This window comes from Chelonia mydas, chromosome 22, assembly GCF_015237465.2.
Source record: "Chelonia mydas isolate rCheMyd1 chromosome 22, rCheMyd1.pri.v2, whole genome shotgun sequence".
NCBI classification, from domain to species: Eukaryota; Metazoa; Chordata; order Testudines; family Cheloniidae; genus Chelonia; species Chelonia mydas.
Window position 1 is genome coordinate 3,592,699 of NC_051262.2, and position 13,665 is coordinate 3,606,363.

The window sequence follows — 13,665 nt, forward strand, 5'->3', positions numbered from 1 at the left end:
TGCTTTTTAAAAACCTTCCCAGTTCCCAGGCAAGAGATGATTTTATGAGGCCCTGTTAGTAATAAATTTGATAGTTTTATAATGGTTCGTTTCTATTATCACGTTTGGACAATCATGAAAAATTCCTGCAGCAATAACAAGGAAGTTCAGGGCTTTAAAAATCATAGGGGGAAAAAGAACACTGGATCCCTAGACACTTTATAAAAGCATGGGAGGGTTCCTGGGAGGGAAAACAGCTGCCTTGGATTTACAGTGAGGGACAAAAAAGATGGATTGCAAAAGCACTACCGAGCTCACCGTGCCTGCTCAGCCACCTGTAAGTAACGTAATTTTTGCAGTGGTTAGAAGGAATGGGAGACCCCCTGTTTGGTAGCGTGTGTCTCCCAGAAATATTTAATCAATGCCTGTTAGCTAGTGATTTGATCAAAGAAAGAGTTATGTGCAGAGTGTATTTGTCTCAGATGAATCAGCTTGATGTCACACGCCTAGATTGGATAGGAGACTGCAGTCTCTGTCCCCTGGCCATGTTTTTAAACAGCCTGCATTCAACATGATTCGAAGAAAGCACATTCCCCAATTAATGTCTCCCAATTGCTAAACCAGGACAATGGTATTTACCCTCACCAGAAACAGGGGGTGTGGGATCTTGTCCCTAGGCTTAGAGAAGATGGTTTGGGGCCAGCTCTGTGCAAAAAAAATGTCCAGGTGGTGGGTAAATCAATACAGGTGGGTGGCAAGAGGACAGGTGGGGTGAATGAGAGGGCCCTTGGGGAGCAGCTGGGGGAAGTTTGGGCTGAAGCAAACTCCGAACATTTCAATGTATGGATTAAATCTAAGATGCCCTTCATGATGGTAGGGAAGAGCATTGGCATTGGCAGCATGTCAGCTCAGCAAGGTGATGCAGGTGGCTGAAATGGGGACTTCAATTTTAAAAACTGTCTAAAATGTGTAATATTTAAAAATGCATGATTTAAATGAGAGCTGGTTTTCACCAGTCCGCACACATTCTAAATATCTCCACTAGAAATTAAACTTCAACATTTAAATACCTTTCTATAAAGTACACCGCTGCCTTCGGTCAGCACCCAGCCCCCTCTGGCCTGGGAAAGCCCTTGGCATGGACACCCAGAAGATGCTTATCCTGACTGAATGCACAGCCTGTTCTATGTTCTGACTTGAGCATGGCGCAATTTAAAGTGAGGCTAGAGAACATACTGCAAATTCAGCTCTGTAAACAAGATGGTTTTGGGGGAGGAATGTTTAGTTTTTGCTTTTGCTACCTCTCTCCAATTTTATTCCCCTCATTTAGGGCCTAATGCTTTAGAACTTTACGTAGTCCCGCCAAAGTCAGCTGGACTAGTGTGACTGAGAACTACTTATCTGAATAAGGGTTTGCAAGATCAAACCATCTAGTCAAGACTTTACCAGGAACACATGTTTCTGATGTTTTCACCGCCAGACACACTTTGTAACTGAGAATTATCAATAACCCGGGACATTTATTTCTCTTCAGGTTTACAGCTTCATGCCCAAAGCGAGCACAACCCAACAGAGAATCATGCTTGCCTCAGTGATGGTCATTCTCCTGGGCTTCTTCATAGTTGCCGGCACTTTGGTGGGAGTTTACCTGACCCACAAACACACAGAAAAGGTAAGCAGAGCAGCTAGTGGGAAGCTTATGACAGGTTTCAGATGAAGTGAGCTGTAGCTCACAAAAGCTTATGCTCAAATAAATTGGTTAGTCTCTAAGGTGCCACAAGTCCTCCTTTTCTTTTTGGGAAGCTTATGCCGTCACTCTTGTTTGTGCAACATACCTCTGATACATGTCTGGCAATTTCAGCCACAAACTGTTCTCTGAGATACCAGACCTGGCACAAACTTGCATTTCTGTCCCTAATGCACATTCATAAATCCTATCAATCATTCTTACATGCAAAGTTTTCACCTTACCAGCTCAAACTGTCCATTTCAGACAGCATGACATAATGATCTAGAAATCATCATGACATCAAGGCACTATTCTTAAGATCAGGTTTATAAACCTCAAAATGTGTCTGAAAGGGCTCTGATATATATTCATATCAAGGCAAGGACTTCTCCAACTTGTCCCTCGGTGGGTGATTTAGCTATGGGTTCCTTGCAGTTTGCATGTGTCATTCTAATCCGCCAGCACTGTTTATACAGATCATGCCTTTACTTTAGAAGTTACATCGAGAACTTCCTTTGAAAGTAGGTACTTTCCTGTATTTACACACACAGTATGTGCAATTTTATAGCAGTTCTTGGTTGTAATAAGTGTTGTAACACAGTTAAGAAGTAAACTAAGGTAAATCCAGCTCAGTGCCTGGGGAATTTAGCCATTCACAGTAAGACTGGGCAGCCTGGTGCACCACTTTGAAAATTCACCCCCTGTTGGCACAGTAAGCCCCCTGATTCGGTCATAGTTCCTGCTAAACTCAACAGAAACCCTGTCGGCACAGAGGGTGAAATCTGGCTTCCGGCTATAATTTTGCAACCCCACTGAAGTTTTGGAACAGCCTTCCAAGGGAAGAGTGGGGGCAAAAGATCTATCTGGCTTTAAAATTAAACTCTATAAGTTTATGGAGGAGATGGTATGATGGGATAACTTCGTTTTGGTAATTAAATATTCATGGTAAATAGGCCCAATGGCCTGTGATGGGATGTTAGATGGGGTGGGATCTGAGTTACCCAGGAAAGAATTTTCTGTAGTATCTGGCTGATGAATCTTGCCCATATGCTCAGGGTTTAGCTAATCGCCATATCTGGGGTCAGGAAGGAATTTTCCTCCAGGGCAGATTGGAAGAGGCCCTGGAGGTTTTTCGCCTTCCTCTGTAGCATGGGGCACAGGTCACTTGCTGGAGGATTCTCTGCTCTTTGAAGTCTTTAAACCACGATTTGAGGACTTCAATAGCACAGACATAGGTGAGAGGTTTTTTTGCAGGAGTGGGTGGGTGAAATTCTGTGGCCTGCGTTGTGCAGGAAGTCAGACTAGACGATCATGATGGTCCCTTCTGACCTAAATATCTATGAATCTATAAATTATATTTGCCTCTGGGTGTCTTTGTTATTTTTATTCTTGTATTTGTGTGAAGTACAGTGGGCCAAACTCTCCCCTGGGATGTAACTCAAGGGGCTACTTAATGAACTGGCATTATCAGCAGCCTTTAAAAAAAAGCTGATGTGCATGTCCTTTCTGTACGTGGGTGGACTCCCCGCTGCCTCAGGGCACGTCTACACAGCAAAGAAAAACCTGCAGCTTTCCTATGCCAGCTTCCTATGGCTCCTGGGCCTCGGGCTACCGAGCTGTTTCATTGCTGTGTAGACTTCTGGGGCTTTGGGCCTCTCCAACGCCACAGGGTCCTAGAGCCTGGGCTCCAGCCCAAGCCCAGAAGTCTACACAGCAATGAAACAGCCCGGAAGCTCGAGCCCGCAAACCGGAGTTGGCTGGCATGGGCCAGCCACGGATTTTTCTTTGCTGTGTAGACATGCCCTCAGGGGCTATGGGTATCTGGAATAAGCCTCTTGGCTCACTGCACTTTCACTCTTCCCTGACGAATGTGCTAGGGTCTACAGATGGTATTTCATATCCTGAAATGTTTCTTTGAGGTCCTTGACATGGTCATCCAGGGAAACAAGGGGGAAGAGGAAGAGCAGACGGCCATGGTAAATGAACGGGAGAACGTGGCCGCTTTCCACATCAGAAGAAAGAAATCCACAGCCACAGTTGTGTACAACTATAACCAAGTAAGTGCAAGCAAATGGGCTGGAAGAGCTGGATTGTACTGGAAAGAGGAAAAGGTTGAGTTCAGATAATCAACAAGCCAGGGCCACTTTGAAAGTTCTGCCTTTTCCACTTTGTTCCAGGAATTACAGCAGAGGACCGCAATTTTTGCCAATCTGGTCTCTGATCAGCCCTCCCAATAGAATAAGTTCTTCCATGTTCTTCCAGACTACTGTGCAGGAGACAGCAGCTTTTACTTAGGCAGGGAGACCAGGCGGGGGTGTCCCATTCTGTTATTACTGAACCTATCCTTGGAGCATGCATGATACAAGAGTCTCAATATTTATTATGATTTTTATTTATTTGTTTTGTGGTAGCACTTAGCAGCCCCAGTCACAAACCAGCACCTCATTGTGTGAAGCTCTGTACAAACACAGAACAAAATGACAGTTGGTGCCCCAAAGGGCTAACAATCGAAGTAAACATACAAAGATTTCATTTAGGCAGCAACAGCCAAATGCTAGCTGTAGATGTGGATGACAGACTAATACTAGTGACTGACCTCAGCATAGCCACACCAAGTTACTGCTGCACATGGCCAGCTCTCAGGGTATAAAGTTAATGTAGAAACATCTCTTCCATGGTCACTTTCAGTTCATCCTTTAAATTGGGTCTCAGTCCCCCTTTACATGTTGACTTTAGGGCTTTGAAGTAGATAATAGAAGTAGAGGATGAATAAATTACATCAAAATGATAAGCATACGCAGGTTTCTTTGTTTAGCTACACAGCTCCTTTCACAGCTCTCCAATGGAGTTTTTTAAAGGCTTAAGTGAAATCCTCAGCAGGTTTTGTCTGATCCAGAGGTTCCCAAACTGTGGTCCGTGGACCACCAGTGGTCTGTGAGCTCCATTCAGGTGGTCCAAGGACAGTTCCCTCTAAAGTGCATGCCTGGGCAGCTGCACATGAGAGAATGAAGGGCCACCCACCTAATTCGTGGAGACACACAGGCGCGGCTCCACTAATTAGGTGCCTGGACCCTGAAGAAGACGCACATGTAAGGTGAGGTGGTGGCCTGGGGGGGAATAAGGGGTAGGTGGGAGGTGGCAGTGGGGCGAGAAGAGGAGGTGGGAGGGAATTTGGGATGTGCAGGGCTGCTGCGGCCAGAGAAAGAGGCGACTTTCCCCAGCTCCAGGGCTGCGGCTGCCAGGGAAAGATGGCCCTCCTTCCCAGCCCCAGCTCTGTAACTGCTGTGGCAGGGAACAGACCCCCCTCCTTCCCAGCCCCAGCTGTGGGGCTGCCGCAGTGGGGGAGAGTAGACACATCCATCGCATTTGAAAGGTAAGACTACTGATGTTAACATATGAGTTGTGTGCTTTTATTTGTACAACAAAAACCTGTTATTATTAAGGTTTTTTTTAATATAGCGCTTTTATCCAAAGGGCTTTACAATAGTTAGCTAATGGTACAAACAACATTTGGAAAGATCATTAAGTGGTCCGCCGAGACCCTCAGCAATTTTCAAGTGGTCCGCGAAAAAAAAGTTTGAGAACCACGGGTCTGATCCAAGTCACGAGGATGTTCTGTACCTGCCAGAGCAGGAGGTAGCTTCTAACTAATTTTAAACTTTACTGAGCTGAAAATTACACCATCACTCCTTATGTGAATGGGCCCAGATGGAGGCAGAAATGCTGGATAAACCAATGCTAAACTAAACACCCGTTCATCGAGTTAGCAGTCTGTGGTTCAGAGAGAGTTAAACACAAGTTTGAAACTATTCTAAAACGTACATCAAGGGGTTTATATTTCATTTTGAATTTTCAAGTATGAGCCAATTTTGAAGAAGTCATTATTTTTTGCTCAAAAATAAACTACTGCTGAATGAAAAGGAGTCTCCTTTTCACTGACGATCTAAGAGATATTTTCAAAAGTACAAATTTCAAATTTCCTTTCAGATGAAAACCAGTTGCTGTCAAGACACTTGGGGCCAGATTCTTGACCCTGCTAAGGCAAAGCAGGCAATCCAGCCCCCTGATCCTTTGTGTAAGGGGGAATTAGCAGGTGGACTAAAGCATAGCGGCTCTTCTCTCCAACTCGCAAGCTCCTCGTGTATGGAGAAGAGTTCTCAGAAGAAAAGGGATCCCTAAACCCCAGTCATTCCCAGTGCCTGAGTGGACCCTTGGAGCTGTGGGGCTGGGTATAATTTAGTGCAGCATCCAGGTTTCTCTAATGCCAGAAGTTCCAAGATTAGAGGAATGTAAAGATGGCTTCAAGCTATCTTTTTCTCTATGCTGCTCCTGTGCTGAACAGAAAATGTAGCCCTAAAAGTTTAGAATTTGGCTATTCCCCAAACACCCACTGAAATTCTAGGTTGTGAAATGGCCCTAAATTAAAATGGATGAGAGCGTTTGCAGTAAACTTTGTGAAAACTTTTCATAACCTTTGCACAGCTTCTCTGCTGGGGGCATAGGCAAGACCAACCCAGGCATCTCTACTGGGGAAATAACAAACAACTTCTGTGCAAGCTTTTACCCAGGGAAATTTCACAGGTTATCTTGTTGGTCAATGAACATTGTAAACTTTATTTTTTGCAAGTGCCTCCTACTGACGTTTTGGATGTTTGCTTGTAGGGTCTAATAGGTCTCAGAATCACCAACAGTAAAAAATGTTTCGTGATGAAGATAGATAAACTCAACATACCAAGCTTGGATGAAATTTCCAGAGATCTGCCAAATTTTAACGCCAAAGTAAGGTTCACAAGTCTGGGCTATTATCACAGTGTTGTACTATTTACTTGTAGACTTGGATTGAAAGCAACAAATTTTAAACCTGGGGTGCCAAACTCCTGGCCTACTTAATGTATTTATCCAGCCTCCCTGAAAGAATCAGATTCGGTAGTAAATAAGATTTCATATTTTTAAAGTTATATTTCCAGCCTGTATGGCTTGAAAATAAACTTTCAAAATGTAATAACACTCTCGTTGACTGAAGCAGCTCTAAGAGAGAGATAAACTGCTCCAAATTCATCTTGGTGGACAGTTAACCCTGAAGCCTAATGATCATCTAGGGACAATTTCCAAGTAACCTAAATGTTCAAATTTAGCTAATTTGTGCTCACAGTTATATAGGGATACTAAATAACTGCATGTACAAATGACCAAATAAATGAAGGGAGGAAATGATCCTAAAAGTACCTTGCATCATTTTCCCCACTGAGTAATACTGAATGCAACAGTAACTAGCATATAAGGTTCATATTCTACCCTCAATCATTTGCAAGCCTCCTAGGGACAGCAGCGGCCAATCTGGTTTAGATCCTTGAAACTAACTTCATAGACCCAGTCCACAGTCTATAACTTAAACTGTACTCTGGCCCCTTCCACAGATCAAGCTGGACACCTTATTTTAGAACCCACCTTTCCCCTGAAAGTGAGTTTCTGAATTACAGTTGGATACACTGAGTGCACCTGGACTCCCCAGGCAGCTGGTGGAATGGCCAGTGCCATACTCTCTACGATGTCTCTGAATGACACTTGCTGTTGGCTATATAGGGCTCAAATCAGAAACTCAAGATAGCTGTCTACAAATGTGCTTTCAAAGGCATTTTCCCCATTAAATACAGGCTGTATTCAGCAGGATGGTTAAGGAGCTGCTGCACTCTCTGCTGTTACCAAGAGATTCTGCTCTTGGTATACTTGGACACAAAATTCTCTCACCTCAGCCTCTTAGGGTACATCGACACTGTGTTTTAAAACCTCTGGCAGTGAGTGTCAGAGCCTGGGGCTACAGATTCGGGCTTGCATGGCAGCACTAACAGCAGCAGTGTAGATGTTGCGGCTCGGGCTCTGAAACCCATCCTCCTCCCCAGGCTTCAGAGCCTGAGCCTGAACGTCTACACTGCTGCTTTCAGTGGCATAGCACAAGCCCTGTGAGCCCGAGTCTGTAGAACCGGGCTTTGAGACTCGCTGCCAGGGGTTTTAAAATGCAGCGCAGACATGCCCTTACTTTCATGGCCCTTTTATGTCCCCTCCCTCTGACAGAACCTCAGGATAATGTTAGAGATGGATTATTGAACTGCAGTCCCTGGGAACCCAGTGACGTCTGACTTCGGGGGAGAGGGAGGGGAGCTGGATGAGTCTCATAGGACTCACAGTGGTGTCAATCATCCACCAAGGTTCTGCTTACAGTTCAATAGCTTACTTCTCATTTTAAAATCTGTGAAAAATTGACCAAGGCCCCTGTCCTGCCCTGCAGGGGAAGGTATATCCCCTGGTAGCTGGGGACACTAGATCGAATTGCTGAAGCCGAGATGTGTGGCAGCCCAATGTTCTGCACTTGGCTGGATGTCATGGTCCTGGGTGTGAAAGACAGTTTCTGTGACTTTGAGAGGGATTTACTTCTAGCTAACGAAACTGTGCTCCACGGTTGCTAGAGGAAAGCTACAGAACATTTCCACTGACTCAAGCTCTACTTGGTTTCTTGCTTGCTGGTATCAAGCACCAATGCTTGTACCTTGCTCATACGAAGGGCTATATGTGGCAACTTCTTTTCCAGCAGGTCTCTGGAGACAAAATGTCTTACAGCTTCACAGAGGCGGAACCGGCTGACCGCACTACACTGGGAACAACTCTGAATATTCTCTGCAGCGACATCCCCATCTACTGGGCTCTGCCTGTGAGTGTCAGTTTCCTTTTCATTTTAGATTCATTTGGAGAGGGGTAAAAGGTTAAGTCAAAACTCTCCTGAGTCAATCAACGTGGCTCCCCTCCTCCCCCGACTTGCTAGGCATGCAGCTTCCGGGGCATTTCAGTGGAGTCAGAAAAGGAGAGAATTCCATATCTGAAGCCAAAGTGGAAGAACGTTTCAGTAATAAATCATCCAACCACACCCTAACCTGCCACTGCTAAGCAGAATGTCATGATCTGGGGGTACAGCACACTCAGTGCCTGGACATTCGCTCTGCAACATCATCACGTCATGACCTACCTGGTTCAAGCCTGTCTCAGGACAGAAGGTGCTCCCTCGTTCAACTAGCACTCTCTTTCCACCCACACCCCACGGGTAGGCGCACAAAGCGTGGGGTTCCTCTGGGCTGGTGTCACAAGGTCATGATGTTTGTGTCATAAGATTCACATGCTCCTGTAGCAACACTGTTGATGGGAAGTGGGGCATCACCACACCATGTGGCTAGAACCAGAATCCAACCCTACTCCAAAGAGTCAAAAGCTTAGTTCAGCACTGCCCATAACATGAATATGCCTACAGCAAAGCCTCATGTGGACTGACATTTTGGGAGAGTTGCATCATTTATCCAGAGCAGAAAGAGCTCAGTGAGGAGCCTGGATGGCCCAGGATGCTGATAAGAAGCTGATCTAGGGTGGATGGCCTGCTCAATCCTAATTTGGATAGGGGTTCCATCTTGTAATGCTCACAGGGTCTGAAAATCATTCTAGATGGCCAAGGGATCTGATGCAAAGCATCGTACAAGACTGGGAGGTATGAAGATAGCAGTTAAGAGAAGAAAAGACTGATCTGAAGTCTCATTCTCAGTAGGCAGGATGAACAGGCCTTAGAGGGAGGTGAATTTAACATTTGGAGAGTGAATAATTTACATCCGGCAGGTTAGAGTTGCCCCACCCCATTCTTTTTGTGACCTGTGCTTGCAAATTATTAAAAGCATCCTACATTTTCCTTGGGTCCAATGTTTGCTTGCCCTGCCCTGGCTCTGTAATATCATACCACACTCAACCACGCCTATGATGTGATCACTATTCACGAGGTCGAGGTTTAAAAGATGGTAATGCTAGGCTGTGATTCAGACACCGGATTTCAGTTTGCACCCAAACTAATTAACCTCCCTGCTTCTGGATCAGAGTATGAGTATGGGTTTGGTATTCGTCCGATGGATCACATGTAACATTTCTTGTCGCTATCTAACCTTGAGAGCACAGTCTTGAAAATAAGTTTTGTGTCTCACCCCACAAATTTGTTTTTTGAAAGGTAGTTGGGTTTAATATTGTTTATGGTAATTCAGCCATGCTCCATCACTTAATATGAATAACCAGGTAGAGCAAAATGGAAACAGTTGGTAGGAGTTCTTTGAGTTTCTCCTTTTTTTGCCCCCAGCGCAAGATCCAAGGAAACCGCAGCAGTTCTGCTCCTCTTGGCTCCCCATGGTGTTTCTTTAGCTCTTTCTGTTTCTGCTTTTGATCTGAAATCTCAAGTTATTGTGTGAATTATGCCTACTCGTCAGCACAGACCGCAGAGTCTTGGATGAGGCAAGCATCAGAATAAAAACAATTTTTATAACTTTGTGTACTGGGTAATACATCAAATCCCCTGGGTGTTTCAGAAAACCCTTCACAACCGAACAACGCTATCCTGCAATACGTAGATCAGATACAGCTTCCAAAGCTTTGACACAAACATGTTGGAGACCATAGGAAATAAGATTACTGCAAAATAGGGAAAAACAAATCCAGTATGGGAGGGAATAAACAGGAAATCAACACTCTCTAGAGAGGAATGCCCCTCAGCCCTGAAGGCTTCATCACCAGTTTCTATAAAAGTTGCTCTGACATCAAACCATACAAGAAAAATTCACCAACATTTCTGAGAGATTAAACAAAGCAAAAAACTACTTCTGCCCCCAAGAAACATAGCAAAGCTCATTAAGGCTCAGAATCATAAATGTCCCCAGACCAGGAAGACTTTCAGTTTTCTGCAGACCAATATCCATCATTAAAAATCTGAAGACAGCACTCTTTGTCTAATGCAGGAGAAACTATCTCCAGTATTGCAAATGCCCACCAGTTATAGATTTTGGCACCTGAAGGATGAGTTCTCACTATGAGAGAAGCTCCTTCATTCCTATGATTTTCAGGGCTGCCCTGATGCAGCAGGTCTTCTCTGACTGCCCTCCCTTCCCTGCCTCCAGCTAACCCCAGCCATTATTGTCTGCTCATGATCTACCACTGCTCTACCCTGGGTTGTAGGAGGTTGCGGAAGAGCTACTATATTTCTGGCAGAGGTGTGGGACACAGGGGGGAGTCAGGGAATTTCTACTTCTTGGAAAATTCCAGTGGTTTTACTGTAACATTACTTACATGAGTAATTAAGGTATGCATAGAAACAGTCACGATAGTGTCATTTTGAACATTACAAATAGTTTCAACACTTAAGATTTTGAAGTGTTAATGGCTAACCCTGGTTAAAATCCTATTGTAAAAGGGGCAAGTCATAGTTTTAACACATTAATTGTTTGAGAACTATTTACCTAGTGTAGATGTGGTTAATGTTTCAATAACTCCCACTCCCTTTTATTGACCAAAAAGGAACCATTAAATGCCCCTTCCTCCATATGAAACAGAAACATTGCTTGAGACAGATTGCTATGTCATGGATTCACACTGCGTGGGCTATGCTCTGGCCTTTAAACTGGCTGCCAGGGTTAACCCTGTAGTGTGCCAAACCCCCAAGGGTCACCCTTTTCCATAAGGATAGGCCATGTGGCTTCAACATCTCCAAAACAGGGTCTTCAGGCTCCAACACGCCTGTTTCTTGCTATGAGCTTTGTAAAGCGAGTCTGACTGAGGTAGGCTCCAGCTCAGAGACTTTTTACTCCCTTTTGGGGTCAATGTAAATTAGTAATTGCAGCAATTCAAAGCAGACTTTTCCAAAACAGGGTAGGTTCACACGCTTCTATTGGGAAGATTACTCATTCACAAACCTAAAGTCATCTCTCAGACAGAATGAGGGAAAGAAATGAGCATCCTGAATATCTTAAAATAAGTTTCTTACGTTCCTAATTTATACTGTTTTTAAATATTTAAGGCACCTAAAAAATTGTTCTAGGCTCCTCAAAAAGGAAATGGTATTATCCATATCACAGTGTACCAAAACTAAAAAAAAGCAGCTTTTCATCTTCCTGAGAAAATCATACTAGATATCCTAAGGGAGACAATTTAGTTCTAGTATGATGAGTAAGACACTATTCTTACATATTCAACAAATGTCATTCCTAGCATTCATTTAAAATGATTTCATTGCTCATCTTGCTGTTTGCAAGGACAAGGTTGCATACACTTACTCAGTGTAAGCACTTGGCCCCCATACTGAAGTGGGAGATATTTAAACAGACCAAGTATAATCACTTTGTAAGGACTGAGATGTTTTATTTATTTATTTTTAAGAACTACATATCCTTAATTAACACACACATCTAAAACAAAGGGTAGCATAAGTAATGTTGCTAGAACTCCTTTACCCCAGTACTGTAGAAGACACTGCCATTACCACGGCTAGCACAGTAGGTTCTGCAATTACCACAGCCTAAGCAAATGCTGTTTGCAAGGTACTGTTTATCACCGTTACTCCTTCACCCATTTCATCAGTCACCGCCTTCGGAACGCAATGGCCACGCACGGGGCTTTCCTCGTACTCTTGCTGCCACGCTCCCTCATTTTGTGTGGTTTTTGCCGCAACCCTTTGGGTCTCAAAGCTTGCCTAGGATTTCCATCTAACCCCTATAAGCGCTTTAATGAGTGGGCTGCACGGAGTTTCCCTGGTTTCTCATCCCTCCACAGCCTGGCCAGGAGGGTGCCGGCGAGCCTTGCCCAGGTTTCTGTGGGGGGCCACGAGGACTAGACCAGCTCAGCTGGGGACTAGGCCTGAGCCGTTTGTTTTCACGCCCAACGTGGCAGGTCACCAGCGACGCCCCACAGGGAGCATGACTTGAGAGAAGCTGGGTCCCCAAGTCAGCCCTTGGCCTGAGGGCAGCCCTAGAGAGACCCCAGGCAGGCCAGGGGCCAAGCCCTGAGGCAGCGCCCCCCTCACGAGCGCCCCCCACACTGCTACTACCTGCCTAATGCAGGAAGGTGACTGACTAACACCGCTCGGGGCTCCCCTTATATAGCCCATGAAACATCGCGAGAAGACAGAGGGCGCGAGGAAAGAGCTGGTTGCTGCCGAGCCGGAGTTCTCGCGGTATTTCCCCCTCACCTACCTCAGCGGGTGTGGTCTTGAGGGAGGAGCCGACGCACGCTGCCCTGCTCCGACAGGCCTAGAGCTCAGCAACCCGCCCCTTGCCGCTAGTAGACCAATGGAAAGTGCGGGGCGGAGCCGAAGGGACACACCCCTTGAGGCTCCCTGGTCGGCTTTTCCCCGGCCCTTCTCACCCTTCCGCCTTGGCACGAGAGCGAGGCGGGCGCTGGGCGTGCGCCTGCGCAGAACGGCGAGCATCAGGCGGGGCGAGCACCGCGCGTGCGCACGGGAAGGAGGGGCAAGGCGCCTCCGCGGTAAGGAATGCGAGGCGAGTGTAACGCGCTTGCGCCGGCAGCGGCTGCGGCGGCGGCGGCGGCTCCTCCCCGCGGGCCGGTAGCAGCGGCCGGGGCGCCACAGCCAGGTGAGTTCGCGGCGGAGGCCGGCCGGGCAGGGTCGTGGGGACCCCCGTGTGCCGCGGTCCTGGGGCCGGCGCGGCTCCTCCAGCCCTCTGAGGGGAGCGTGCCCGGGGCAGCCCCCTCTGGGGCGGGGGCGGCGGCTGGTGTCCGGGCTTGGCAACGCTGCATGGCCATTCCTCACCTAGCACTGACATGCAGCCCCCTCTGGGGCGGGGGCGGCGGCTGGTACCCGGCTTGGCAACGCTGCATGGCCATTCCTCACCTAGCACTGACATGCAGCCCCCTCTGGGGCGGCGGCTGGTACCCGGCTTGGCAACGCTGCATGGCCATTCCTCACCTAGCACTGACATGCAGCCCCCTCTGGGGCGGGGGCGGCGGCTGATGTCCGGGCTTGGCAACGCTGCATGGCCATTCCTCACCTAGCACTGACATGCAGCCCCCTCTGGGGCGGGGGCGGCGGCTGGTACCCGGCTTGGCAACGCTGCATGGCCATTCCTCACCTAGCACTGACATGCAGCCCCCTCTGG

The 13,665-nt window shown here is 46.7% G+C and overlaps 3 protein-coding genes across 8 annotated transcripts in view; 2 read left to right on the forward strand and 1 right to left on the reverse strand.

Annotated features, from left to right (window-relative positions):
• EI24 (EI24 autophagy associated transmembrane protein) overlaps nucleotides 1–12,868 on the reverse strand; it is an 85,097-nt gene extending 72,229 nt beyond the window's left edge. The window contains exon 1 of the mRNA XM_037882455.2: nucleotides 12,745–12,868. The gene's annotated coding sequence lies outside the window, so the exon portion shown is untranslated. The remainder of the gene's footprint in view (nucleotides 1–12,744) is intronic.
• Nucleotides 193–10,071, forward strand: LOC114021001 (pulmonary surfactant-associated protein C-like). The gene is made up of 6 exons (XM_043534078.1): nucleotides 193–316; nucleotides 1,514–1,651; nucleotides 3,628–3,765; nucleotides 6,371–6,487; nucleotides 8,295–8,414; nucleotides 9,867–10,071. The coding sequence occupies exons 1-6, from the start codon at nucleotides 269–271 to the stop codon at nucleotides 9,948–9,950; spliced, it is 645 nt and encodes a 214-aa protein (XP_043390013.1). The 5' UTR covers nucleotides 193–268; the 3' UTR covers nucleotides 9,951–10,071.
• Nucleotides 12,869–12,918: 50 nt separating the features above from the next.
• Nucleotides 12,919–13,665, forward strand: part of FAM118B (family with sequence similarity 118 member B) — a 29,633-nt gene continuing 28,886 nt past the window's right edge. For 2 of the 6 annotated variants that reach the window (XM_037882451.2, XM_043534072.1), the window contains exon 1: nucleotides 13,005–13,143. The gene's annotated coding sequence lies outside the window, so the exon portion shown is untranslated. Of the gene's footprint in view, nucleotides 13,144–13,665 lie in introns of all 6 variants that reach the window. The other 4 variants (XM_037882450.2, XM_037882454.2, XM_043534073.1 and 1 more) reach the window with 3 other exon arrangements.

Excerpts from the sequence above, each read along its gene's own strand:
- LOC114021001 (XM_043534078.1), top strand. The coding sequence starts at position 269 with ATGGATTGCAAAAGCACTACCGAGCTCACCGTGCCTGCTCAGCCACCT. Across the intron at positions 317-1,513 it reads CCGTGCCTGCTCAGCCACCT|GTTTACAGCTTCATGCCCAA; the intron begins GTAAGTAACGTA and ends ATTTCTCTTCAG. Across the intron at positions 1,652-3,627 it reads CCCACAAACACACAGAAAAG|GTCCTTGACATGGTCATCCA; the intron begins GTAAGCAGAGCA and ends TGTTTCTTTGAG.